This window comes from Cottoperca gobio, chromosome 11 (assembly GCF_900634415.1).
Source record: "Cottoperca gobio chromosome 11, fCotGob3.1, whole genome shotgun sequence".
NCBI lineage: Eukaryota > Metazoa > Chordata > Actinopteri > Perciformes > Bovichtidae > Cottoperca > Cottoperca gobio.
The window spans coordinates 7,148,635-7,174,236 of NC_041365.1; the positions used below are offsets into that span (position 1 = coordinate 7,148,635).

The window sequence follows — 25,602 nt, forward strand, 5'->3', positions numbered from 1 at the left end:
CGGCAAAACGTTAACAATGGGAGTAAGCTTCAAATTATAAATTACTTCACTTTTAATATGTAAAATAACTTGTTCTGGACATTTGTAGTTTTTCGTTATATTAATGTAATTATAATATGTAATACTACAATATTGTATCTTTCATGTGCATTTACACAATGGTGTTACTAAGTACATTTAATCAATTACAATTTTGAGTTACTTGTAATATACTTGAGTATTTCCTTGTTATGCTACTTGTACTTATGTCTACTCCACTTCATTTTGGAAGCCAGTGTTGTACTTTTTAATTTTGTCAGCTTTAGTTATTACTTACTTTGCAGATTTAGATAACTAACATGAAACATAAATCAAATAATACTAATATATCATTATAGGTTAAGCTACACAGGAGTATATAAAACAATTCAAATGTGCCCCACATACCAGCTGCAACATTAAAAGTAATGTAAACCTTAATGCTAATACTTTTGAATGCAAGACTTTTACTTATTTTTATAGACTGTTTCAACAAAATTGTGTTGGTAGGCAACATCCTGGATCCATGACTACTTCCTGTCAGCTGATGTCATTCATATACCCTGCACCAGGAACTAAACTGAGACATTTAGAATGTTTATGTTTACAACTGTGACTGGTCAATAGTGTAGTATTGCTACTCAAAGATCTGAATACTTCTACCACCTCTGCATTCACACATGATTGACTAATATTAAGATGTAGACACAGCCTAATAAAAAAAAAGGTCCACAAGGCAACCTTGCAGCATGTATCCCTTTATAAGACTGTAATGTATGGGTATGGGTGTGCATGACTTCTTTCAATTAAATCTTATTCATAATCTGTATGATTTTGATGAGGTGATGAAAGTGTTTTGTGTTTCCCACATCGCAGAACAATCATCATTTCAGTCTTTGACGGAAACAGACTCCACTGTAGAGCATCCTGATACAACAGAGCTGTAAACATGATCTTATTGCTGCCATAAAAAAAGCTATTTACAGCTTAATAAAAACAAAAAGGGAAAATAAAAGGAGGATAACACTGTAAAAATGTTAGTCTATATCCCACACAGCAATTCAATAAATGAAGAAATACCATTTTCTTAAACAATCACGGACAAAAATGGATGGTGGAAAAGAGCTTTTTTGTTTATAACTAAATTCAAGAGTAATATATAAACACTTTCTTGTAATGTAGTAACACCTGGTTTCCTTTGTATCAACTTACAACTCGCCTTCAATCTGAAGTATTCATTATATTACATAAATGTACATACGTCTGTTTAAAAGCAACAGACTAAGTCCATATCACAGTTGTGTTAACTGCTGCCACTGACAGGACTCTTTGACAGTGAGGGCTGGTGTGGGTCCTATGTGGGTCCAGATGTAGCCTTTTTCTGGTCGAATGGGGATGGTGGGGAACGGAGAGCTCCGTGACTTGAAATATTCAGAGGGTGCGTGACAAACAAAGTCCAGGTACTCCATCTTTCTGGGCAGATCCTCTTCTGGACCTAATACAAAACAGACAGTTTCCACTATTCATCAAAAATGTCTTTACAAAACGAGACATTGGTCTTTTTTTTTTTGCCACTTAAACTTTGTCACATGAATGGCCTGAATTAAGATTTTAATTCCTCATAGCTCACCAACAATGTATGTCCCAGGTTCAAACTGGTCCTTTGGGCTAGCCTGTGTGGGGATTAACCAGGTCAGTGCAGCGCTCTTTTCACAGTACTGGTCCTGCACGAAGCCTCGAATCTGAGCATAGTACGGCTTCCCGTCTTCCTCGTCTGTTACCTTGATCACATCTCCTGTTTGGTAGTATACTCCCTGTGGATACAAATATATAAAACGCTAAGGATGACAGTCTGGCTTCTTCAGTCTCACATGTATCACAGCATGAAGGATTAGTACAACAGCAATAGGTAAAGCTGGAATACAATGAATGGGGAAAACAGATCAGGAAATGTTTTCAGATGAAAATGGGGCAGTATGATAGTTTCTGATATTAAGCAGAAACATGCGATTACTTCTGCTTGGTAAGAATAAACACTATACCTTATAAAATACTGATTCAGACGTGATGATTGTTGCTACAGATTCTGGTGCTTTGATTGGCTGAGGAAAGAGACAAACACACAGGCGTCAAATACATGAATTCACAGTACAGCACAATAACAAGAGAAATAACTTTATTTGCTGATGAAATCTATCTCCAACTTACATTTTTGAGTTTGAATATGTGTCTTCTCCCCTTTCCTTTTGTTGACACCTTCTTCTCAGATGCAGGAGCTTTGTACTTGGTGCTTCTCAGCCGTGCAGACCTTCTGTGGATTTCCTGCTTGGACTGAAAGCAACACATAGAATTAACCCAGCTGCCTTCATTCATCGTTTACCCATAACAAATTACTGATGAATGTTTGTCTATAAAATCGGAATATCCTTCAAAGAATACGTCTTTGTCAACCCAGTGTCTGAAATACATCCTATTTACAGTGATATAAAGCAGAGACGGGGCAGAAAATGTTGACATTCTCAAAGCTGGAACAAGCCTTTTTCTTTAACTTGATTAATACTTTAAAAAGTATAAGCAATTACCAAATTGCTAATGTTCTATCCTGATTTTACAGAAAATAATCTTGCTAAGATGGAAATCAGAACATCAACATTGGAACTGAATAAAACACCCTGCACACATACGCAGTGTAAAAAAGATCTTATAGAATATAGAAAACATTTACTTTATTTTAACACAATCTTACAGTTTTCTCTCATTTTTCGAAAATCCTGACTTTACCTATTGATAAAAGTTTCCATGTAATCTAAACATTTCAAAGTTGTACTTTTAGATAATTGCCCAAAGTATGTCTGTACCAGATTTCAAATGTTTTCCTCATCATACTAAATATAGTATTTGGGCACAAATGGGTGAAGGAGGTACTTCCTTTCAATGTACAGCTGTACACACTAGTATGTTAACTGTATTTCAGAGAGGGGGTTCCCCATGAATATAACCACAAAGTCCGGGCTGGACCCAATAGAAACATTCAACGTGAAAGGCACATTTACAGAGAGTAACCAACCTGCTTGCCCCCGCCATTGCTGGGCTGAGTGTTGGAGGACATGGAGGGTCCTGACGCTCCGCCGCTGCTGCTCTTTCCTGTGCAGTTGTTGCAGAGGATCTCTCCCTGGTTTCCTTTCTTCCACATCGACGAAGAGTTCGTCTTGCAGACAGCACAGCTGGGTTTCAAGCCCAGCGGCATCGTTAATGGTCAGGAAACGACGCCAGGGTACGAAGAAAATAATACAGTAACGTTTCTCAACAATGAGATGATGGCTGCTCGTTCAGATCCTGCTTCACTGCACCAATAACACTGCTGTGACTGCTTCAAATGACACAAACAGAGAGAAATATATTTCCTTCGTCCGACAAATAGACCTTAAAAGACTGGCTATATCATTGGACTAATGTCGACAATTACGACAGCATCAAATTGCAAGCTGAATTGTTTATTTTTCGCAGCCAAATCACCGCCATTGCTAACGCCACTGTTTCTTCTTCGCCTCTTTTGAGATCGGCTCTTCTTCTGTGGTTTTGCGAGGCCTTAGTCAAGCGCCACCACTGGACTGGAAGAAACGACGCCTGTGTTGGACAAAATATAAATACAATTAAATATTGGTCAAAACACCAGCAACACAGCATTGTATTGTTGAAACGGTACAACAATATATGACAAGTGATACATCATCAGTACTAGGCTCTTTAGAAAACCGAGCACACCGTGTAAACAGAAGTATAACCTAACAAAACACAGATTTATAATAACTCTAAGACATCAATAATGTTAAGTAACTGTTGGTTTGTTTTTTGCTGTTTTTTTCATATACTTCAGTAATTTGCACTACAATGCTAATTATTTCATTAAAAAAACACAGATAAAGGTTGTATCTTAATAAATGTACATGTATGGACAAACAATAGGGGCTACCTAATAAATTAAGTATTCAACATAAATTCAGTTTTTATATCCTCCACTATGATTCAAAATGTAATATCATTTCTGGTAAAATGGGAGAGGGATAATATTTTTGATTCAAGCCAATCATACATCACACCAGAAAGTATTGCTCTAAAGACAGACGAAAAATAAGTGATCAGGTGTTACTTTTTCAATATTGAACCTTTGTCTAAGGAATTCTCCTAAAGGATATATAATGTTAAATACCATGAAGTGAATCTCTTTCGATTTGGGAAATAAATGTAGATTCAAGAAGTTAATGTGTGTTTTCTTATAGGCTGTCAAAGGGGAAGAGAGGATATTAGTAAAGAGACTAGGGATCACTTTGTTTGGCAAAATCTTATTAGAAAAACCTGTCTATCAATCTTCAGTAAAGGGGGGTGACGGGGGGACAAACAAAATAAATTGGTATGCTTTTAATAACATATTGTTTATGGTTGCACTGGGAATTAACTTTCATACATACTTATTCAAAAGGTAAGATGCTGCCTGGTTGCTAGCTATTGGTTGGCTTTAGTAAAATGAAAATAAAGTAAAAGGTAATGTAGGTGTAGAAATATGACAATAATGATAATATTGATATGATAAAAGTAATAATTAAACACAAAAAGTGTTTCCCCTGTAGTGACTCCACTCCAGCAGGTGGCGCTAATGCAGTGAAACGGCCACCAACCACAATATTAACGTGAAGAAGAAGAAAAGCGTCACCGTTCAAAACAATACTTTAAGTTCCGCCTGTCCGTCTGCCGCCGTGTCCTTATGAAGATGTCTCGAAATACTCCCGACAAAGACGACCAAACGTCAACTAACAAAAAAACCATCTCCCTCCCAATCTCCAGAGTGAGGTTGATAATGAAAAGCTCCCCCGATGTCTCCAGCATCAACCAGGACGCCCTGTTTCTCACCACCAAGGCTACAGTAAGCTGCAGTTTAATGCTAAATCATCGCTTCACTGAGCACTGCTAATTTATCAGTTCATAAATCTGCTGCTAACAGGGATTAGCTCGCTGCTGCTAGCTTCTCGTATAACTGTAAATGTAGCTGCTCCAGTTTCCATTTGAGCTCCAGCATACTGTGAGTTTCTCTTTCGCTGACTTGTGTTGTGTTGTTGAAGGAGCTGTTTGTCCAGTACCTGGCTCTGGCTTCATTCAACAACAGCTCCGGGAAAGAAACCAACTCTCTGTCATACAGCAACCTGGCTACTACCGCAGAGGAGACGGAGACTTTCCAGTTCCTGTCAGGTGAGACCCAACCACAGCCTGATACAGCTGCTTCCTGCAGCATAATGACACTTTACCAATGAAACATGAGATTAACAACCTGTACCTGTAGTTTGGTTATAGTATACACTTTGCATTATTATTTGACTTAAGAGATGTAGACATACGATCAGCAATTCAGCAGTAGAAACGTGTAGCAATAATATTCCAGACTCACCAAAAGCACACGCATAAAGTCATTATAAGTGACCATAATGGCTGCAAATGTATATATATGCCCATACATCTAGTATTTACATACGTAGTATTTATAAAGTGTACCTACACACAGCTCACTCGCAACCTACACAAAAAAAAGTGAATATATTCTCATACCTACTTAAATGTTGCAAATGCATACATATCTGCAGTAAAGAACATAAAACTTTGACGACGGTGGGATTTTATTAGACTGCTCTAGTTTCGGCTAAGTGTTAATCTGTTTATAATATACTTTATTTATATATGCCACTGTGTGCACATCAAAAAAGAAGAACTGCTTTATGGCAATACTTTAAATGTCTGGGTATTTCATCCGTAAGCATTTTTTTTTTTTATTAAAACATCTTTTTACCAGGGAATTTACTATATCACTTTATATTTATATTGCCATATAGAATTGCATATACCATGATAGAGGATGTATTCCATACTGTATCATCTGTACGGCTCATACTGATTGATCTCCCAACTATAAAAGGTTTTTCCTTGTAACTGAAGTGTTCTTTAAATTGAACATTTCCTATTTCACTGTATAGACCCATCAATGTTTATATGCTACTCATTTTTAAAAATATGTCTAATCATCATGTTTTATCAGCATTTGCCATATTAGAATCTAATTATAAAGGGAATAAACTTTAGTGGTGCATTTAAAAGTAAAATACCAATTAGTTTAATCAATAATCAACAAGTGTGTTTTTCAACAAGTGGGCAGCATATTCTGGTGAATACTTCAACACAAACTTGAACTTATTAGTTTTGAAAAAATAGCTTTCAAGATCTATTTCTACAACCATTTATCCTCCATGCAGATGCTGTAAACACAGTTTGGCTTCATACATTGTGACAGTAAGCACAGTACAGCCGATGCATAGTGACTGCAAGAACGAGTTTGACTGTCATATTCTCTTTTTATAGATATCTTGCCAAAGAAGATCTTGGCTCGAGATTACCTTAAGTCTTTGGAGGAAATGCAAGAAGACGATGCTGACTTTTAAAAGGAACAATGGCTGCATTTCACGTCTGGACATGATGTTAGCAAATGTGCACGTCCTGTCATTGATTTAGAGCACTGCAATGACAGTGTTCAGCTGTAGGGCTCATGGAAGACGTTAATGGACATGGAACTGAAAGTAAAGCCACATAGGGGAAATGTCTCAGACTCAGATCACCTTCAAACACACAAACACACAGAGGAACATACAAGTTTTACTGTACGTCTAATACTTGATGCCATACATCTCAAATACGCTGTAGATAAAGCATAATGCAATCACTCCTCAGATTTTGAACATTAAGATTTTGAAACGATTTTCCTCGACCATCGTGAAGGTTTTCTGGTAGCAAGGCCTTTATACATGTTTGTGCTTGTTTTGCATGTACAACAATCACCAGGAGTAAATTGGTATTTCTAATCAACTTGCATCCTGTATGAGCTCACTCCATGTAACAGACCAACACATAATGGGAATCCATTCCGCACAGCTGGTGCACAGTTATTATTTAAAATATTATTGGGTGACTTTAGTTTATAGATGCTGTCAAACATTGATTTCAAAGTGAAATATGCTGATGTTACTGATTCTAAGTTATACATGATAGTTTTTTAAAGTTCTTGTCATGTTTTAGTCATGATTAGTTTATCATAAATACAAATACTGCTTTTTTTTTCCAGCGTCAAAGCAACTGAACATGTTGCGTCTTTTCCAAATATAAATTCAGACTTGGCCTAATAGATGTGAATATTTAAAGTGTATATAACAGCTGACAATGCATCATACTTGTGCATTTACAAATTAATTGTTTAGATTTGATATTAAAATAAAGATTCATGCTGTCTGATCATTCATATTCATGTATTTTACACCACAACCTTGGAGAGTATGAAAATGCATTTTATTAATGTTGAATGATGCGTTAAACAAGTCGGTTATTCTGTTCCAAGCTTCAAAAGTGTCTTGCGGTTTTACTAGAGGCTGTTGGCGTGACCATAACATCTACATGTGGAACATGTCTGCAAAAGTAAAACGTGATTTAACAGCTACATATTCTTCAAATCTCCCTGATTATGTGAGGTTTATTTATCTGCTGATTCCAGTTTACACATGTTACTTGAAGGTGTTTTGATGACAAGCTGCATATTTTGTGCTCATAGTAAAGACTAACACAATCCTGGGCATGCATGCATTTGCTACATTGTTGTGCAATTCATGAATCTATAAATACAGCTCAAATAGGGGAAGAAAAAGGCAACCGGTCCTTGTCAGTGTTGGATGAATTTGTTGAGTCGAAGCTGCATGTTAAGCAGAGTATTCTCTAAAGTAGAAAAATGATTCTCCAGGATGTTTGCCATGTGCTCTCTTCCACTTATGGCTTCTCTTGTTTTGGCAAGATGCTTCTTCATGCTGAAAGAGATGACAAACCACAGGTAAATGTCTGAGACTTTTTGACACATTTACACACTACTTAGCATTCATTTTTCTCTCACCCAAAATGCAAAGCTGTCCAAGTATTGAGTCTGTTCTCTCACATAATGGAGAAGAAGCACTGAATTTCAATAATTCGCTACACCCGATTTCGTGCCAGAGCCTCGACACAGCCAGATGTCCCAACAGATGAAAACACTTGAAATGTCTCAGCTGCTTGTCTGGATGCTGTTTCCACTCCTATCTTCTTTGGCATCCAAGAACTTGATGTTTAAGCTAAATAAGTAAAACTGATCCAGGGTCCCCGGATTAAGAATAATCTCACTGGTGGCCTTGGATTAATATGTACCAAAAATTTAATTTGTCTCCGTACATTAAGGCTTTGTGACTGATCTCTGGAAAGTATGGTTCAAATGTTTGTATATAGATATTTAACAAAAGGAAGTCAAACCACAGATATTTATTAATGTAATAAAGGATTCAGCCTCTCCAACCCAAACATTTTCATACAAACCATTAAATCAGGGGTTTTCAAAAGACTGCGGGCCTCCCCTCAGACAAAGCTTGGAAACCCCCCCCACCCCCCCCCCCCCCCCCCCATTTACTTGCTTACTTTTTCTCAATTCCTGGATGCCTATGGGATAATGGTTTGGTAATTTGATCCTGTAGACATTCAACAACTGAGCCAAGATAGCCTAATATTGCTGTTTGATATAACTCAACACCAAATACATAAAAAAGATCTGATCTAAGGCATTTATTAGTTTCTGACTGAGAAAGTGGGGAACAAAGTCAAATTCTCCAAAACTATTGTCTCTGAACTATCTTTAACCAAATCACATATATTTAGCCTTCTAGGATCTTTTGATAACTAATATTTTCAACAGTTTGGAGCCCCCCTAGAGGGGCTCACCTCTCACTTTAAAAACCTCCGTCTTATGCTATTTAATCCATCAAATGGTCCATGGACGTCTGTTTCTCACCTTGTGAAGACCCCCTGCTCCTTCCCCTCCTTCCTTGTCTCCTCCAGAGACACAAACACCTTCTCCATGGTCTGCATAGTTTCCACCACACTCAGGTGGTCCGAATGGATCCCCTGAACCTCCTCTCTGGCTTGGTGTTCATAGGAGATCCCGCCCTCTTCCACCCCGCTGGTGGTGGACACAGCCTGCAGGGAAGCCCTGTTCTGGAGAACAAGCAGACGGGACCTGGCAAACTCCTCGGGTCCGGCTATGTTTTCCCAGCAGATTGCGGAGGATGGTGGCAACCAGAAGCGCTGGCTGCAGTTCACTGGTTTTCCTGGGGTCTCTGTTATGAAGGGGCTGTCAGCGGGGAAGCTGTGGAGCAGGTGCAGAAAGGAAGATCCAGAGCCCCACTCCAAATCTGTTTCCCCAGAGGACTGTTCAGGGGAGAGAGTAGGAAGAGGCCCCGCTGCCTCTGCTCCCTCTGCTGGGAGGCAGACCCCCAGCAGGAGGGAGACGGACAGACAGAGCACGGCCCCCTGGACCATCTCCAAACTGACTGAAACACGCACACACGCACACACACACACACACACACACACACACACACACACACACACACACACACACACACACACACACACACGTGTCACGGCTGGAAAGGCCATTTGTTGGCATTATGACATAAGCTTATCCACCTAAACTATATTCCACTCTGGTGGAAGTTATTGTTTTATTCTCCTATATCTGCATTTCCATTATTTTTTGGGAAGCACTAATTAAACCTTTTTGAACTAGCCATAATGCTATCTAATCTATATCTAATAAATAAAAACATATGCACAATCCCATGCAATGTATAGACAGACTACATTGTGCATTTGTAGGACAAATGAGGATTTTGATGGGCCAATACATTTCAACTTATTTTTTAGTTAAGAATAACTTTTCACAAAAACTGTGTTAATGCAATGCTTCCAAAAAAAAGTATAAATTAGGTTAAGTTTAATATAAAGAACAAAGGGGTTAATTACAATTTCAACAATTCTCCACCGAGAACATTATGTTTTTGGTACAGTAATTTATAAATCTCCAAAAGCCTAAATATGTCTTTTATTCCTCATATTATCTCCCGGAGTTTTACTTTCATTTTGATAGCTTCATGCTTTGCCAGCAGTAGAAAGTTAAAAAAAACATCACAGCTAATCTGCAACTCTTGATCACTGCAACAACTTTAACAAACATATTTTCTCTCAATATCTTTACATCAATGCCACTCATGTCTTGTGTATGTATATGTCTTACCTTGCAGAGAAACCCCAGCGACGAAGCAGAACTGTTGAGTGCTGCGACGCTCCTCCGGTGTCTGAAGTCGTCGGAAAAAATGAGTCGTTGACTGTTACATGCGATGTGAATCACTATTTAACAGCAGAGCCACGATCAAGTATTTTCCGTCAGACTGTGGAGTAATTGAAGGAAACTTACCCCAAATAACGCCTGCTGGGAATGTCTGCTGTTTTACAAGTGCAACCAGCTGGAGGGTCTGTTGCAGAGCTTTTATGCCTACTTAAAAAAATGAAATGTAGGCTACTTTGTCAGTGATAATGTTCATTTCCAGCCTTTTGTTCCTCGAAAGACTTCAAATCAGTGGGCCTATGATGCAGCAGGAGGTGTGGCGCACCTGGAATTTATGAGCTATTTTACAACGTCCTAAAGTGGACCAGCCATGCTTACATTTTTTAAACTAAAAATGCTCTAAACATCTAAACATCATGCAACAATACCTGTGCATTGAAACAGTTTGTTGCCAGTTTGTTGTGAACAAACACAAAGGTTTTCAAATGTAGCCAGACTTTTGTCCCAAAGATTAATTCACTACATCTGTATTTATTTAGTGAGTTTTTTGAATGTCCAGGGAATGAATTTATGTAGCCCGAGGCTTACACCCTCCATGACATAAGCAACGAGGAATGAGAGACGTATTCAAGCACAAACTATCGAGGGTGGTGTAATGTTCGGGGAGGAATGAACATGAGGCACGCACCATCAATCTTAAAAGATGTACTAACTCTCGTGGACAGACTGTAAAACTTAAGCTTTGAAGGGTGGCGATGTAGAATACAGTATTAGATCACTTTAGATGAGTCCATGTCAACACAGATACTTTGTCCCTGTGGATGTCGCCAGATGTTTTCAGGTCCTGCTAATTATTTTCTAACCATGTGGAGAACAAAGAGTAGAAGTTAGGGTTAACATTTTCATTCAGATGAAGACTATCCATGTGTTTGTCTCAGTAGTGAGGTGGAAGAGCCAGAAAATGAGTCACAGTGACTGTTATTGTATTGATTTTTAAATTAAAGAAAATGACTCAATGCGGTTAAAGTGCCAACTGTAGGACCACACGGAAGTAATCCCACAGGGACATCTAGTGGCGAACACCGGGGATTGCTGCTTTATTGATTCACAGCTGTGTCCCTCCATCACTAGAAAACCTGAAATGTATCCGTTTGGATTCCAAGAAGGACATTTTATATAGTTATTTATGAAGACATACGATAAAATCCAACAAATCATATGCACATGTTCACAGGCTATAATACACTTACATTTTATTAAATTCCTGGACATAATTCTTGCACAAAATTCCATCACAGCGCTTCATGTTTGCAGTATTTAGCTCCATGTTCACGGTTTTAGAGCACTGCCCATGCCCCGGGTCGTGTCAGTGAGGGGCGGGGATCTCTGCAGAGCTCCTCCCTCCTCCAGGCTGCCGTCACCGGGGCTTTCTGGACCGGAGCAACTCGGCAGCAACAACCAGCCGCCGGCTGCTCCTCCGTGCTGAGTGAAGACTCAGTGCAGCCAGGAGTCTCCTCGCCGTCATTTCTCGCGGTCCACGGTTAACGACATGGCTTCCGACGGCATGGACGAGCGATCTCCGCTGCTGTCTGGTCCCAACTCCGAAAATGTGACCCCCACTGCGCCCCCGTACCTGCAGGATTCAAGTCCCCGAGGTAAACACACGACATGTACACAGCTCCGCCGTCCTGAATGCTGAATCATTTTTGGGCGTATCGAGTTTGTGCGTAAATAAAACTGCAGCAATGCAATGCAAGGGCAATCAATCGGCAGCTGAGAAAAAGGTGGAGCTTGCACTGTGAGAACTGGAGCAGTGGGTTAGAGAAGAGGGGCCTACAATAACAGCAAGCTCTGTTTTTACTGCAGAAATGTTCACATCACGACTCACTGGGGCCTGTAATGTTTTGGGTTTTCACCGAAAAAAATATGAGTCATGATGTGGCACCGTGAGGCCTCAGTGGATGTGGGCTTTAATGTTGTTGATTGATGGGGGGAGTAATAACCCACTGCAGAAGGCAGCATAGCAGCCTTTTGTCCCAGCTGCAAGTCGACAAAATGCCCAGATGTGTCCTTCGTGGATGGGACCAAACCCACTGCACGGCATGATTTTAAATGTCACAATGTTACATCTAACTGTCAGTTTGCTAATGTGCATGGAAACTGGACTGTAAACAAATGAGATTTGGCCTTGATCCTGCAATGGCAGTTTGAATCTATTCTAGCATCACTTGTGCATGTCGAGCCAGGAGACTGACACAGTGTCCACGTTTTGTTTGGTAAACAGCTGAATGTAGGTTACAGTACCTTAATGCATGCAGGGCTGAATGACCAAAGCAATTACAGCTCATAAATCTTCAGTCTACGCAGTCTAGAAGCCGCCGTCAGGACTGGCCTTTGAACTGAATTTAGTCTGATTCTGAATTTATGTAGCAGAAGATCAAATCCCATTTTGAAGCCTGAGACTTACATGATGACATGTTATCTCTTTTTTGCTGTATGCTTTACTTGATAAAAGTTCCCTATTTTCTATTTAAAAAAAAACCCATCCATATCAGACTCTCATATCCAAGGATTATGTTTTCTTTCAAGTAAATGTAGCTTTAGACACAGTGCACATATTTCCCTCTGTTTGTAACTTGTCATGAGCTCATAATATGACACAAGATTACTTTACCTCGGCATAACACTGGCTCCTCTGCTGCAAATGAATGGATTCATTGACTGTGTAATACTCTTTGCAGAGAATTTCAGGATAAACGGCTAATATCAGGCAAACGCAATGTTGAAAAATTAACATCCTAATCTTGCAAAGTTCATATTTCGCCACCGGATTATTCATAAAGACTTTAATTCTGGACTGTAATAACCTGTGAAGTGAAGCCTGTTTGGATGTTACAGCACTGACTAAATACATCTACAATTTGTAAACTGGATTAATTCGAGTCAAAGAAGAAAACAAAGAAGATGCTTTGACTAGTAACAGTAACTTAGTCAATACAAACCGTGATTTGGAGTCAGTAAAATATGGTATTTGAGAAATGATGACTCCTTTACCTGATAAATCGAGTTCTCCACCATCAGTTTTTATTCAGCTGTGTCAGGTAGACATTCACTGTTTGCTGTATTCACAGTGTGGTGGTGAGGGGTGGAGATCAACGACCTTGGCTGCGTCTGAATGGTTAGACTAACATTATGCTTGATTTTGTTGTCACCTGCTTGACTTATTTGGGCTTGAATGGCAGAATAAATGGAGTTCAACAAAAGGCTGTGCAAGCCTTGATAGTGATAAATGGATTCTTCATCTTTAATTTCACTCTGAAGCAGTGCTTTTTGCTGACATAGAAGAAGCTGTAAAGCTTTTAAATCAGAGATGGCAGTTAAGTATTGGGGCACAATTATTCAAGGGTGGAGTCAAGAAGCTGCATCTTAAAAAGGTGTCCTATTATCAACACTATTTTTTGACATTTGCCTACGTCTTGATTAGGCTACATGTATCCTACAGGGGAATAGAAATAACACGCATAGCTGAAAGTGGCGTTGCTGCTGGCTCCACTTTGGAGGAGTTGTCTCCAAAAAAGGAACTATAGTTATGTGGAAGTGGTTTGAAAACTTTAACTACATCACACATCACACCACGTCCGGCGTCATTTAGTAACTGAATTGACCACAAGGCAAAGCGGATTTGTTGAGAATAAGAAAAATATAGAGCCTTATCCTCTAACCCAGACTTGGGCATTGTATGGCCCGCGGGCCACAGCTGGCCCTGTCCGGCCCGCGTGAGGACAATCGTAAATTATAACATATATGAAAAAGTATATATATTTTTTTAACGGCACCCTTTTCAAAATAAAAGCAACACCATTATATTGCGTGCATGGTGTAAATAACTTTGTATATAACTGTGTTGCTATTATTTTGAAAAGGGTGCTGTTTTTCTTAATTTACGTATGCGCGCGTGAACAGCTACAAGTGATGCTGGCCGGCTAGCCCTCAAAATGTCAGCTCACGCCAAAATAAGAAAGATTGATACAGAATGCCGTGTTTTCAAGAAGACATGGACTGCTAAGTATTTATTTACAGAAGTAAAAGGTAAAGACGTGTGCTTAGTTTGTGGTGCGCAGGTCGCTTTGTTCAAGGATTACAATTTGAGTCGCCGTTCAAGCTAAACTGTGCTAGCTAAACCGAAAAACCAACAAGGACTTTTTACAAAACATTGCACATCCAGAGATGCAGCTGTCAACACAAGTTATGTCTTATCCCACAAAATCGCTAGAAACAGTAAACCGTTTTCTGACGGAGAGTTTATCAAGGAGCCCTCCAACACAGCTCGGGTTTCTCATGTGGCCCCTTGTAAAAATGAATTGCCCACCCCTGCTCTAACCTTTTCAAAGAGATTTTTTTATTTCATACCACATAAACAAGAATAGGGAATCCAAATCTGGTTTATTACAATTTTTTCACATACAAATAATTTATTTGGTAAATTGATGCTTAAAAATAAAGAAACATAATTATAGATCGTGTGCATGTGACGTCACGCTTACGTCCCAACCCGTAAGTCAGCCATGTTGGATGTATACACAACCAAGACTGCGCCCGTTCACGTGTGAGTTGCTGCAACGCTTCATAATTTTCTTTGTATTTAAACGTCTAAGATTGAAAGAAAATGCCAATCGTGTGCGCAGTGTATAATTGTGGTAATAACGCTACTCGTGAGCCAGAGAAACAGTTCTTTAGATTTCCTAAAATCATCAAAAACAACGATCCACAACAGAGGGATGAATTGTTGTCTACCAAACGCCGTAAGCTGTGGTTTAGCAACATAACTCGTGAGGATTTAACAGAAGAAAAAGCACAATTCACCCGTGTGTGTGGCGTCCATTTTATATCTGGTAAGAGTTCATGCTAAAGCTATGTTTACGTTTACGTTAGCGAGGATAACATCGCCGCTCTTCTCACTCACAAACCACGGTTTGAGCGGTGTATCTCGAGCTCTTTGCGAGTGATTTACACGGGCATGGACGAGCACCCTGTCATCTTTCAGTGGTTTGGTAAGAAGACTACCAACCCAGCCAGAAACAAAGACATTATAAGCATCTAAGCTCTTGTATGCCTTCATTTGTGCGTTGGTTGCCCACAACGTTTGTAGCACAAGGTAGTTCACAATATCAGGATATTCAATTGGCGGTAATGAATCTAAATCCTCAATATAATCCGACGGCTTTAGCGAAGTCGGAGTTGTTGACGCCATTGTTGATTTGTTTTCCAACCAACATGGCGTCGCACGCATATGTCACACAGTTTTGTCATGTGTTTGCACACTACCTATAGAAAAGTACAGTGAAAACTATTGGAAATATGTACAATATATCTGAATTAAAATGAAAGAGCATTATGGTGGCTGTATGTTGTGCTGCTGCTGGTGGTTGTAGTAGAGACCCTTCTCGTCTTACCTTGGGCTCCGAGGACAGCCAGTGAAAACCTATAGCTGCTATATTCAGTTTCAGACATGCATTAGGAGGACTTCACAGCAGAGAGACGCGAGTAGAAACGGACCTCTTGAGATCGAGACCCGGTGGTGCATAACAGAGAGAAGTACTGACTGTTTGAATTCAAGTTTTAGATCATTTCTGGTAAGAGAATACAGTCTGCATCTGACTACTTTGTGCTATGAAGGAATTGCATCCCCATGTGCTGCCTGCACACAGTCAGAGTGTCCAGGCTTTGGTTGTGTTTCTAGTCCCGTTTGCCAAGTTGTAGACGGGGCGTCCCATCTGTCCCTGTGGTGTCAACTGCCGACTGTCTCTGAATCTCAGAGCCAAGCTCGTTTACCTGTTGACTCGTCCCATTACCTCATTCAGAGTGAAGGAAATGGGTCATTTGTTGGATTAGAGGCCTCCTTTGTGTTTGGTCAATGGATTTGGTTCAGGTTTAACATAGACTTGATCATGTATCACAGGAGGTGATTTGGCTACATCATATTATTATTTCCATTATGGATTATCCTGTTGATCATTTTCTCAATTAAGGTACACATGTCATAATTTTCCCTAAACATTTGAATACATCTTCACATCTGAGGAGCTGGAATTGGCGATTTTTTCGGAGCGTTTTTGTGCGAAAGAGATGAATGATTATCAGAATCCCATGGCTGTCTGAGCTGTGCAGCAAATCTGTATTTAGGGTACACATTGGAATTTTTAAAAAAGTATCACACAGATTGTAATGTATGTTCCACTACTAAAGTAGTAGTAGTAAAGGTAGTGACTGGTGCAATTCTATGGATTTATGGTATTAAAACCCTGAAGGACACATGGAATGTAGACTAATAACACAAGGATCATGTGGTATTAAACAGTGCAGGGTTCATTTGAATGGCTACTGTAGTTGGTTGTTAGTTCACAGTCGTTCTTTCAGACTTTAAGAGAACATTTTTAAGTCTGGATCATGTTAACTACACTTGTTTATGGACGATATAACACTAATCAGTGGCCAAAATATGTATGAGCTTATTAGCCTCATTAGCAGAGACATTTTAATTTAGCAACCGAAAAAGTCTAAAAACCCCACGTCCATAAAATATGGGTCTTTAAACACACAAAAAGTTGGATACTATAAGACGTGAAGTAATTATTTCTATCCATGTATTCAGGAATAAATTGTGTTTTTTATATTATTTACAAATGTGGCTGCAAAATGCCACAGCCTCACAATAAGAAGACCAGCTTTAATGTTACCTGTTAACTTTGTCTGCATCTTGGAAGAGTGTGGATTTACAATCCATCACTTTGGCATCTAAAATGGCCCATTGTTACTTTCTTAAACATAAGAGTGGTGGTCGGCCCCTGACATAGAGAAGAGTCACATGTTGAGCAATCATCGAGTCGTACACAGCCTGTCATGGGTTTGCATACGGTATGTACAGCAGGGTTTTCAGGCTGCCTCTCATACACTTGGTTCAACAGTTACTAAGAGAGGCATTGAATAATGTTTGTGTGTTATATGAAAAGTTAATCTTGATAATAATTGTAAGCCATGTTAGACAACAGCTCCCTGCTATAACTATAAGTTGATTTGGGATGCATAATATGTTTAGTTTTAGTGTTTTGGCAGTGACCTATTATAATATTATATTATATTATATTATATTATATTATAAGCAAATTCTCATATTTTAGAAGCTGGAACCTCACGTCATGTTTGCTTGGACATTGGTTTGAAGGGTTATTCAACCATCAACGCATTTGTTCAAACATAGTTAATTTTCTTTCTATTAACTCATTGATTAATGTTTCAGCTTCATACAAAATGTTTTTACACGCATGCAAAGATTTTGGAGTTTTGGACAGAACTGTCTTTGTTTTTGTTTTTTTTATCTTAGAGAGTCTTACACTCGGATTACAAATTTGTTTCCATTTCCAAACATTACCCATACTACACTGTTGAATGTCTAAACTCTTAAGGATCCTGGTCAACAACATAGAGTATTATTATGTGTTGAGTTTGGAGGTTTATTCTAGTAAATGGCAGGTTGACAAAACTGACTAGATCTCTCCCACAGGCCTAGTTGCATCTTATGGCCTTTATCAATCATTGGCACATTCTGACATTGACTTTACTTCTTAATGTCTGTAGCTAACCTTCGTCACCGTGATAATGTCTGTTTGAGGTCTGAAGTTTTATCGATGCATGCTATTAACAGCTGGCCGTGTGTTGTGTGCTTTGCCCTTCTCCTCCTCTTTTCAAAGCCGAACTACCTCCTCCCTACACAGCCATCGCCAGCCCCGGACGCCGGCGGGGTGCCTGTCATCAACTGCCGCGTGTGCCAGTCGCTCATCAACCTGGATGGAAAGCTGCATCAGCACGTGGTCAAGTGCACAGTCTGCAATGAAGCTACAGTAAGTGGAGGCCATCGTTGAGGTCGGTGACGGCTGTATAAATGATTGTTGGTGTTGAGTCGTAATAGTTCAACTGTCAAGTTGAGTGAAATCATCTTCAGTTTGATTTGAGCTGCTTATCACTGCTCTCATCTCCTCTACTTTTACAATCAATTTATCTATTTGGAAATCTAATGAATCAAATGCGTGTATGCCGTCTGGTTTATGTGGTTTCTGTTTTGTCTTTTTTCACAAAGAAACATAAACATAAATCAACTTTATTATAGTTATAACACTTTCTGATATTTGCCAGCCCAATGTATGTAGACACAAACAGCAGAATATTGCATACAGAGTCTTTATAACTGACAAATACAGCATGTCCGAGGAAATAATATGGACGTTTGAAGCTGATGGTTGAACTAATAAATATTTCATAGATTAAAAGCTGAAACACTCTGCTGTGCCACATCTACAGTGTTCTAAAACATCTCCTGTTTTATGGCTTTGTGTTTGTGGTCTGTATAAAACTGATTTATTTATATACGTTTCCTTCCAGCCCATCAAGAACCCCCCAACAGGAAAGAAATATGTGAGGTGTCCATGTAACTGCCTGCTCATCTGTAAAGACACGTCCAGGAGGATAGGATGTCCTCGACCAAACTGGTAGGTAGCAGGTCGTCAATTTCAATCAAAGCTAAATTTGAGGCTTAGACAAAATGTTGAAACCGGGAAAGCCAACTTTTATAGAGCAAATAAAGCCTTTTCTGCTTCATGTCATCACAAACCTTTATAATCCTGTCTTGGATAGGTTGTAATCATAAGATGGTCCATCTCTTTATTCCTCCGACAGCAGACGCATAATCAACCTGAGCCCGGTGATGGTTATCCCAGAGGAGCAACCCGCCCAGCCTGCGCTGCCCATCCAACCTGAGGGGATGAGGGTGGTCTGCGGTCACTGTGGCAACACCTTTCTTGTATGTAAACCCACCAAGTCAACCAATCACAAAGTTGTTCATGCAGAATTGTGTTGCAATGCTGTTGATGCATATTTATAATCTTGAGAGCAACACCACAAGCGTATTCTTTAGCACTTGGTGATGGAAAAAGAGTATTTTCTGCAACTATTAAAGCATAGTTGCACAGTTGTCCAGGATGGTATAGTTTATTCAAGGTAGCTAAAAGGACACATAGGAGCTAATAAGATGTTCTTCTCCGGTTGATCTTTTATCTATGTTGAAATGAAAACCGAATATGACGTTTGCAAGTGGCTGCCATGCATTTGCTGCACGTTTCCCTTTGCCTTGCTCATTAACAATCCCACTTGATAGCAGTGTGGTTGCAGAATATTCCTATTGTAAATTAAATGCACCTTGTGTTAAAGATCAGCAGTTTTGACATGCATTCACATTCATGGAGTTTTAAATACCTTATAGCTCTATTTGTCACATTACATATTAAAGGGATACTTCCCCCCCCAACTTGATCATGTGTATATCAATTGCTCACCCCGTGTTACCTTGAATTTGTGAGGAAAACGTAGTTTTTCTTGCATGTCCGACGATAAATGAAGAATCCAAAAACTAAGAAAATTCTTGATGAATTTAAGTAATTGGGGGGCGCTTTAACGACAACAAAACCTATTTAAAACTCACACACAACTCGTGCAGTGTAGTCCCTAGCACGTGTTTGAGAAGTAGTAAGCATACAACTGGATAAATGCTAATACTTCACAAGTTGTGTGAGAGTTTGTAGATGCATGTTTGGACCCATTTACTGCAATTAATCAAGACTTTAATCCGTTTTTTGTATTTTTCACTTATCTTGGGGCATGTGTGAAAAACAAAGTTCTCTTCCAGAATTCAAGGGAACAAGGGGCGAGTAATTGATGTGGGGATGAAGTATTCTTTTAATAAAAGAAACTGTGAGGAAAGTAGGTGCAGAACCTGAGGTATTGAGTCAGTATCAAACCTGTCAGAATCAGTGGTATTGTCTTCTTAACGTGTGCACATTATCGGTTGCGGCGTCTGTAGGGCAGTGAGGACGCCAGCTCATCCCAGCCAATGTCTAGCCTCCCCAGCGATGGCTCTCCCCCAGTACAACAACAGGTTGAGAAAGCTGGTCATACTGGTGGACATATTAACAACAGCCTAACCTGCTCCAATTCAATCTGCGGCCTTATTTACACTGGTGTAAATATGACTTTGTATCTGGCTTTAAAGTTAAAGAGAGTTGAATTAGATTGTTTTAGTGCATAAAATTGGCCTAAATCGAGATGGTTTCTATTGAGTTTCTATAAATAGTTTTTAGTTTCTCCTCTGAAGCCAGATGTCAAAAGTCACATGTTACACTTGTGTCAATAGGACCTTAATTTATGCTAATCTGCGATGGGGATAAACATTTCCATAACACTGCTTCTTTTTTTCTTTTAAATCAAAACCCTTAATGAAACACTTATATATATATATATATTTCCAATCCCAACTAATATATTCTAAGAATAGTTTTAGATGGGTAGTTTAGTCTACCTTCTGATATTGTCTCTACAGACGTAATTTACGACGTACAATTTGAAAACCATCTCCGATCATGTAAAATCAGTCCCAGTAGGTCTTGTGTTGATTCTTTTAAAAGTGCAGTCGGATAATAGTGTGTCATTTCTGTGTTCACGTATGCATGCATGTGTGGATGCTCCTGTAATGTCGCTAAACAAAGCTTCTTCTGTTTTCCTCACAGTGGATGGAGCTTCGGTTTAACACGCTAGCAAAGTGTCCCCACTGCAAGAAAATGTGAGTGCATCAATCCTCCATTCAACTCACTAGTGTGTTTTCAAGTTTGAGCTCCAACTCGTGTACAGTACATGTCACTTTTTAGCTGACCGTGTTCAGTTTTTGAACGTTGTAGGCAGCCATTTGTTTAAATTTCATTTCTGGATGTTATGAAAATAATTTTGCAGACTCTTGAAACTTTCTTAAGGACTTAGATGTTCATACAAGTAGCAAGGAGTTTCAAAAACTGCAACTTCTTTTTCATATTTTACAGAACTAAATGGAAGCCTGGTTTTTAAAATGGTTCATTGTGATGTACATTTAAATTATTTGCAGAGAATGGGCTTAAAAACACAAAATGATGTCGTGTAGGTTTGTGGTTTGGTATGATACAGCTTGTCATAGATGCTTAAATACTTTTAAATTCCAGCTCAAGTTTACAAGCGCTTACTTTATGGACGTCAGGCTTTAGAGGTCTGGACTTTGTAGATCTTGGGAGGGGAGGTGATGGAGGCTAATCTAGACGTGTGACAGGAATTAAAGCCTGGCCTCAATACATGTTATGGGGTAGGAGGGTCACAGGGTTGGGAGCCGAGCATCAAAAGGTGTGTCTGAAAGTAATGATCTGGACTTGCAGAGATGCTGAGACAGCCTGTATCAGAAAAACAAGCTGCTGTTTTTGCCTCTATCTCTGTCTCTTATATCTGCATTTGTCTTTTTTCATATCTGTCTCACTCCATTTTTCCTCATATTTTATTATATATATTGAGTCTCTTTTTACACCTCTCTCAGTCTTTTCCTCTGTTTGTACATACACTCTTTATCTCCAAGCGTAGTAGTAGTTACTTCTGTCATGCACATACAAGTTCCCAGTATGTCGCTGCAAGTGTTGAAGCAACAAGTGTCAGAAAAGAACAAAACTCTCCTCTCGAAATGGTGAAAAAACACAACTCCAGTCTTTTATGATAATCCAGTTTTAAGAAGTCAGGAGTCAAGATGAAGGGTTCTTTTACTTAAATCCTCATATAATGACCAATAAAACATACAATGTACTTTGTATTCGGCCTAGCCTACACTCTTCTGAGAGACCATCATATCTGTTTATAGCTACTGGTAATAATCTTTGACTCTCCATTTCTATCTTTCACCTCAGTATCTGTTTCCATCTTTTTTGTTCTCGATCTTTTCCATCCTTATTTCCTCTCTGTCTGTGTCTCCCTACAAACTCATTTTCTCCCGTGTAACAGAAGTGAAAGCAGGAGTTTTTCTTTTCTTTTCTTTTCTTTTTTTAAAGAATGAGGAGGAGAAGGTAAGAAATCAGGTGATCAGGCTCCCCTTAAGCCATCTGAATACCAACGATTCCTGAAGAATGCTTGAGTCCCCTCACATGAGAGGCATGTGAGAGCAGAGAGGGGGAGGAAAGTAAAGAAATAGTGAAGCAAAAAGAAAGAACTTGATGCCAGCCTGGTGCTTGATTTGTGCATGTGTTTGTATGGAGTCAGGAAGTTGGGAGCTGCACATGTGACCGGCCTCCGGTGCTTTCATGTGTAACTTACAAAGAGGAAGGGGTTGATTTTTGGCCGCCGTAGAGTGAGATCACTGATCACTGGGGAAATGGGATGAAGTCATAATGCAAAAGACTTAAATATAATATATAAAACATAAAAGCAAATAGAAGAATGACATTTGGTTTTTCTCAGGACCAAACTAAACACAATAATATCTCAAATGTATTCTGTATGCTTATGTGTTTCTGCCCTCTAACAGCACACTATTTGTCTGCTTCTTTTCTCAATGTCTTTGTGCAGATCCTCTGTTGGCAGTGCGCTCCCTAGGAGGCGTTGTTGTGCTTATATAACTGTAGGAATGATCTGCATTTTCATTGGAGTGGGTCTAACAGTAAGTACTGTCTTTGTGTTGTTTGTGTTGTGTTGAAGTGCATAAGTTAAAATCTACGGTCTTCACAATGAAGGCATTTAGCAGGAAATATTAAACGGACAGGAGAGTAACAAACACAAGACCAACAAGAGAAATAACATTTATAAAAAGTAAAAGCGAGAGAACATAAGTCTGGGAAAAAGAGTCTACAGCCACACTTCCAGATATGCGAGGTTGTACCAGAGCTGAATGCTAATGCTATTATGCTAGCATGCTCACGATGACACTGTTAGCATGCTGATGTTTATATGTTCTCCATCTTACTTTAGCATGTAATCATGCTAGCATTGGCTAACTAGCACTAATCACAAAGTACAGCTGAGTTTGAAAATCATTACTTCTGCACTTTTTTGTTTGTCATAAATCAAACTAACTATATAAAGATATAACATGACAAATCTTATGCAGTAGTTTTTTATTCATAACCTTCAATACTTCAAATACACTTTTATCCCAATCAGCCATTCAGTAAACAAAAACTGTATTTTGTACAAACATCCACATATTGTTTATTACAGTATATCAGAGTCCTATCAGACGTTCACTATTTAGTATAATCATACCATAATCATAATCACCTGATAATGATCTCATGGGATTACAGTCCCACGTGTTTGAATTCAAGGTTACTTAGTTTGTTGCTTTTCATTTGAACCTTTCTGATGAAGTAGATCACTTCCATCAACCAGAGTACTTGTGTTTGAATGACTTGTTTTGTAGGACTTTGCGCGTTAATGAAATAATAGACTAATGTCTTAATTTGGTAAATAAGGTTATGAATGAAAATCTATATTCTTGGTGTTAACATTTCACCCGCCTTCTCCTCCTCTCTGTATTAACAGGTTGGTACTCGGGACTTTGCCAATCGTTACAACGCTACTTACGTGTCCTGGGCGTTCGCCTACCTGCTGGGTCTCATCTGTCTGATACGAGCCTGCTACTGGGGCGCTATCAAAGTCAGTTACCCGGAGAATAGCTTCGCCTAGAGGGGTCTGGCACGGCACGGCTGGAAGAAGAAACCCCACTTTTAGTTTTTTCTTCTTGTTCAGATTTGAATCCCGTCATGTTCAGCGGGGTGGAGTGCCTGCATAGTGTCTGGACAGGAGTGTGTTGAAGGTGTTGATGAGGTGTATGATGTTGGAGATGTGTCTTGTTCTGTTTTTGTCTGGCGTGTTTTTGGAGCGTTTAGACTCGCTGAACAAACCTAATGTATGTCATCCTACTCGTCCACAAGGACTCAAATCCTGCTCAGGTTTTTTGCCAAAATCCTCCAGAATCCAGAATCAAACACTAAAAAACAACAACAGTGATTTGTCTTGATGAATGCCACAATTTAGATTTTAAAATGATAGTTTAAAAAAAAATGGTTGGATTTGGTCTTTCTGGACCGTTTTGTTGTGGTGTTTTGTTTTTTAGTACAGGATTTCTTTTGTTACTGACCAGACCAAAATGAGACAACCTCCTAAGAACAGTTTCCCCAATGCACTACGATTATATGCAATTGTACGTGTTGTTTTGCTGCTAGTTTAACTCCAGCTCCAGAAAGCTGCATACCCATACTGTATTGTAACCATTTACCTTGCCTGTGTACACTGACATAGTATTGCTATATGATTTTAACTCTCAAAATGATCAGTTTTCTTCTTAAATTCTTAAATACCCATGTGCTGCCCAGTATTAGTCAAGAAGAGCAAAAGATCAACAGGAGCTTGTTTTGTTTTTTAAAATCAAAGTGTTCATTTTTGGTGCCATGCAACTTTTAACTCACTACAGCAATAACCCTTTTTATTGGAGTTATTTTTAAACCCTATTTCCCCGTGTGCTTGTGTGCACTTTCGTTGCCTTTTCGATGGTTGGAAATGATCCCAAAACATGGCGACTCATGTTTGCATGTTGACTTGTTTATGCTGAGGTAGCTGAAGCGTAGGATGCTCCCGTCTTTGCTCCGTCTGCCTGTGAGTTAGAATGTAAACCCTCCTCTTCCTCCCTCCGCTTATAATCGCCGCTCTCTGACCTCCGGTGAACTCTGTGCTAGCTGGCATCACTATAGGCTAACTCAGCATCCTGTCTCTCGACCTTGACCAGTGGGCACAGCTCAGATGTCTGACCTTGTTTTGAATGTGTTGATGATGAAGCAGAAAATAATGTTAAAAAATACTCTTTGTACATAGTTCAAATTCAGTACTTGGTAAACTGTAGTGAGAAGTGGAAAGGAGATGATGGCTCATGGGTCTTTTTAAAAATGATAATTTATCAATAAAATGCAAAAACTGCCTGAATTGTTCCGTTTGCTCATTGGCTGTGTTTTTGTTCTGACTTTACACATTTAAAGACATACAAGGTTCAAACCAACGGGATGGACTGAAGTCATTCTGAGTGTTTCCATTTAAGGCTACTTCACATTTCAGGGGTAAATATTGTAATGTTTTTACTCCACTGCATTTATTTGACAGCTAAAGTTACTTTGCAGATTAACTTTTTCATGATGATCTCATAAAATGCATTACTGTGGATTAAACCTTCCACAATAAATGACAAAGAATTACAACTGGACCAGCTACAACATTAAAATGATGCTTACACATAAATAATGTGTCATTAATAATAATTCAATAATACTAATTATATAAAAGCTTAACACTTTCCTAATGAGTACTTTTTTTACTTTTGACAATTTAAGCTTAACTACATTTTGCTGTTTTTATTTTGTTGTGCTGCCACTTTTACTTTGGCAAAATATCCAAATACATCTTCCACTACTGTTAGTTCCCTA

The 25,602-nt window shown here is 39.1% G+C and overlaps 4 protein-coding genes across 5 annotated transcripts; 2 read left to right on the forward strand and 2 right to left on the reverse strand.

Moving 5' to 3' along the window:
- Positions 1 to 760: 760 nt before the first annotated feature.
- Positions 761 to 3,619, reverse strand: gatad1 (GATA zinc finger domain containing 1). Its single transcript, XM_029443961.1, has 5 exons — positions 3,086 to 3,619; positions 2,227 to 2,349; positions 2,061 to 2,120; positions 1,649 to 1,832; positions 761 to 1,513 (listed from the first exon to the last, which is right to left on the reverse strand). Exons 1-5 carry the CDS (start codon positions 3,263 to 3,265, stop codon positions 1,311 to 1,313), a joined length of 750 nt encoding a protein of 249 aa, XP_029299821.1. The 5' UTR covers positions 3,266 to 3,619; the 3' UTR covers positions 761 to 1,310.
- Positions 3,620 to 4,705: 1,086 nt separating this feature from the next.
- chrac1 (chromatin accessibility complex subunit 1) lies at positions 4,706 to 7,342 on the forward strand. The gene is made up of 3 exons (XM_029443979.1): positions 4,706 to 4,939; positions 5,136 to 5,262; positions 6,421 to 7,342. Exons 1-3 carry the CDS (start codon positions 4,781 to 4,783, stop codon positions 6,498 to 6,500), a joined length of 366 nt encoding a protein of 121 aa, XP_029299839.1. The 5' UTR covers positions 4,706 to 4,780; the 3' UTR covers positions 6,501 to 7,342.
- Positions 7,092 to 11,623, reverse strand: LOC115016256 (uncharacterized). 2 transcript variants are annotated; one of them, XM_029443966.1, is made up of 5 exons: positions 11,497 to 11,623; positions 10,376 to 10,444; positions 10,196 to 10,256; positions 8,912 to 9,449; positions 7,092 to 7,907 (listed from the first exon to the last, which is right to left on the reverse strand). In XM_029443966.1, exons 4-5 carry the CDS (start codon positions 9,436 to 9,438, stop codon positions 7,766 to 7,768), a joined length of 669 nt encoding a protein of 222 aa, XP_029299826.1. In that variant the 5' UTR covers positions 9,439 to 9,449; positions 10,196 to 10,256; positions 10,376 to 10,444; positions 11,497 to 11,623; the 3' UTR covers positions 7,092 to 7,765. The 2 variants fall into 2 exon arrangements, with proteins under 2 accessions (XP_029299826.1, XP_029299825.1); XM_029443965.1 differs by lacking the exon at positions 11,497 to 11,623 and having other exon boundaries at positions 10,376 to 10,523.
- Positions 11,624 to 11,762: 139 nt separating this feature from the next.
- Positions 11,763 to 25,113, forward strand: pip4p2 (phosphatidylinositol-4,5-bisphosphate 4-phosphatase 2). Its single transcript, XM_029443959.1, is given in 8 exon segments — positions 11,763 to 11,901; positions 17,995 to 18,029; positions 18,031 to 18,144; positions 18,683 to 18,789; positions 18,977 to 19,100; positions 20,860 to 20,912; positions 22,700 to 22,790; positions 23,672 to 25,113. Coding segments are annotated over 8 exon segments (774 nt in total). The 5' UTR covers positions 11,763 to 11,795; the 3' UTR covers positions 23,816 to 25,113.
- The last annotated feature ends 489 nt before the right edge of the window (positions 25,114 to 25,602 follow it).

What these genes read in the sequence shown, in the direction of transcription:
- gatad1 (XM_029443961.1), bottom strand. Translation starts at nt 3,265, where the DNA reads ATGCCGCTGGGCTTGAAACCCAGCTGTGCTGTCTGCAAGACGAACTCT. An exon ending in GCAATGGCGGGGGCAAGCAG is followed by an intron (nt 2,350 to 3,085) that starts GTTGGTTACTCT and finishes TGTTGCTTTCAG; the next exon opens with TCCAAGCAGGAAATCCACAG. An exon ending in ACATATTCAAACTCAAAAAT is followed by an intron (nt 2,121 to 2,226) that starts GTAAGTTGGAGA and finishes CTCTTTCCTCAG; the next exon opens with CCAATCAAAGCACCAGAATC.
- chrac1 (XM_029443979.1), top strand. Translation starts at nt 4,781, where the DNA reads ATGAAGATGTCTCGAAATACTCCCGACAAAGACGACCAAACGTCAACT. An exon ending in TTCTCACCACCAAGGCTACA is followed by an intron (nt 4,940 to 5,135) that starts GTAAGCTGCAGT and finishes GTGTTGTTGAAG; the next exon opens with GAGCTGTTTGTCCAGTACCT. An exon ending in GACTTTCCAGTTCCTGTCAG is followed by an intron (nt 5,263 to 6,420) that starts GTGAGACCCAAC and finishes CTCTTTTTATAG; the next exon opens with ATATCTTGCCAAAGAAGATC.
- LOC115016256 (XM_029443966.1), bottom strand. Translation starts at nt 9,438, where the DNA reads ATGGTCCAGGGGGCCGTGCTCTGTCTGTCCGTCTCCCTCCTGCTGGGG. An exon ending in GAGCAGGGGGTCTTCACAAG is followed by an intron (nt 7,908 to 8,911) that starts GTGAGAAACAGA and finishes CATCTCTTTCAG; the next exon opens with CATGAAGAAGCATCTTGCCA.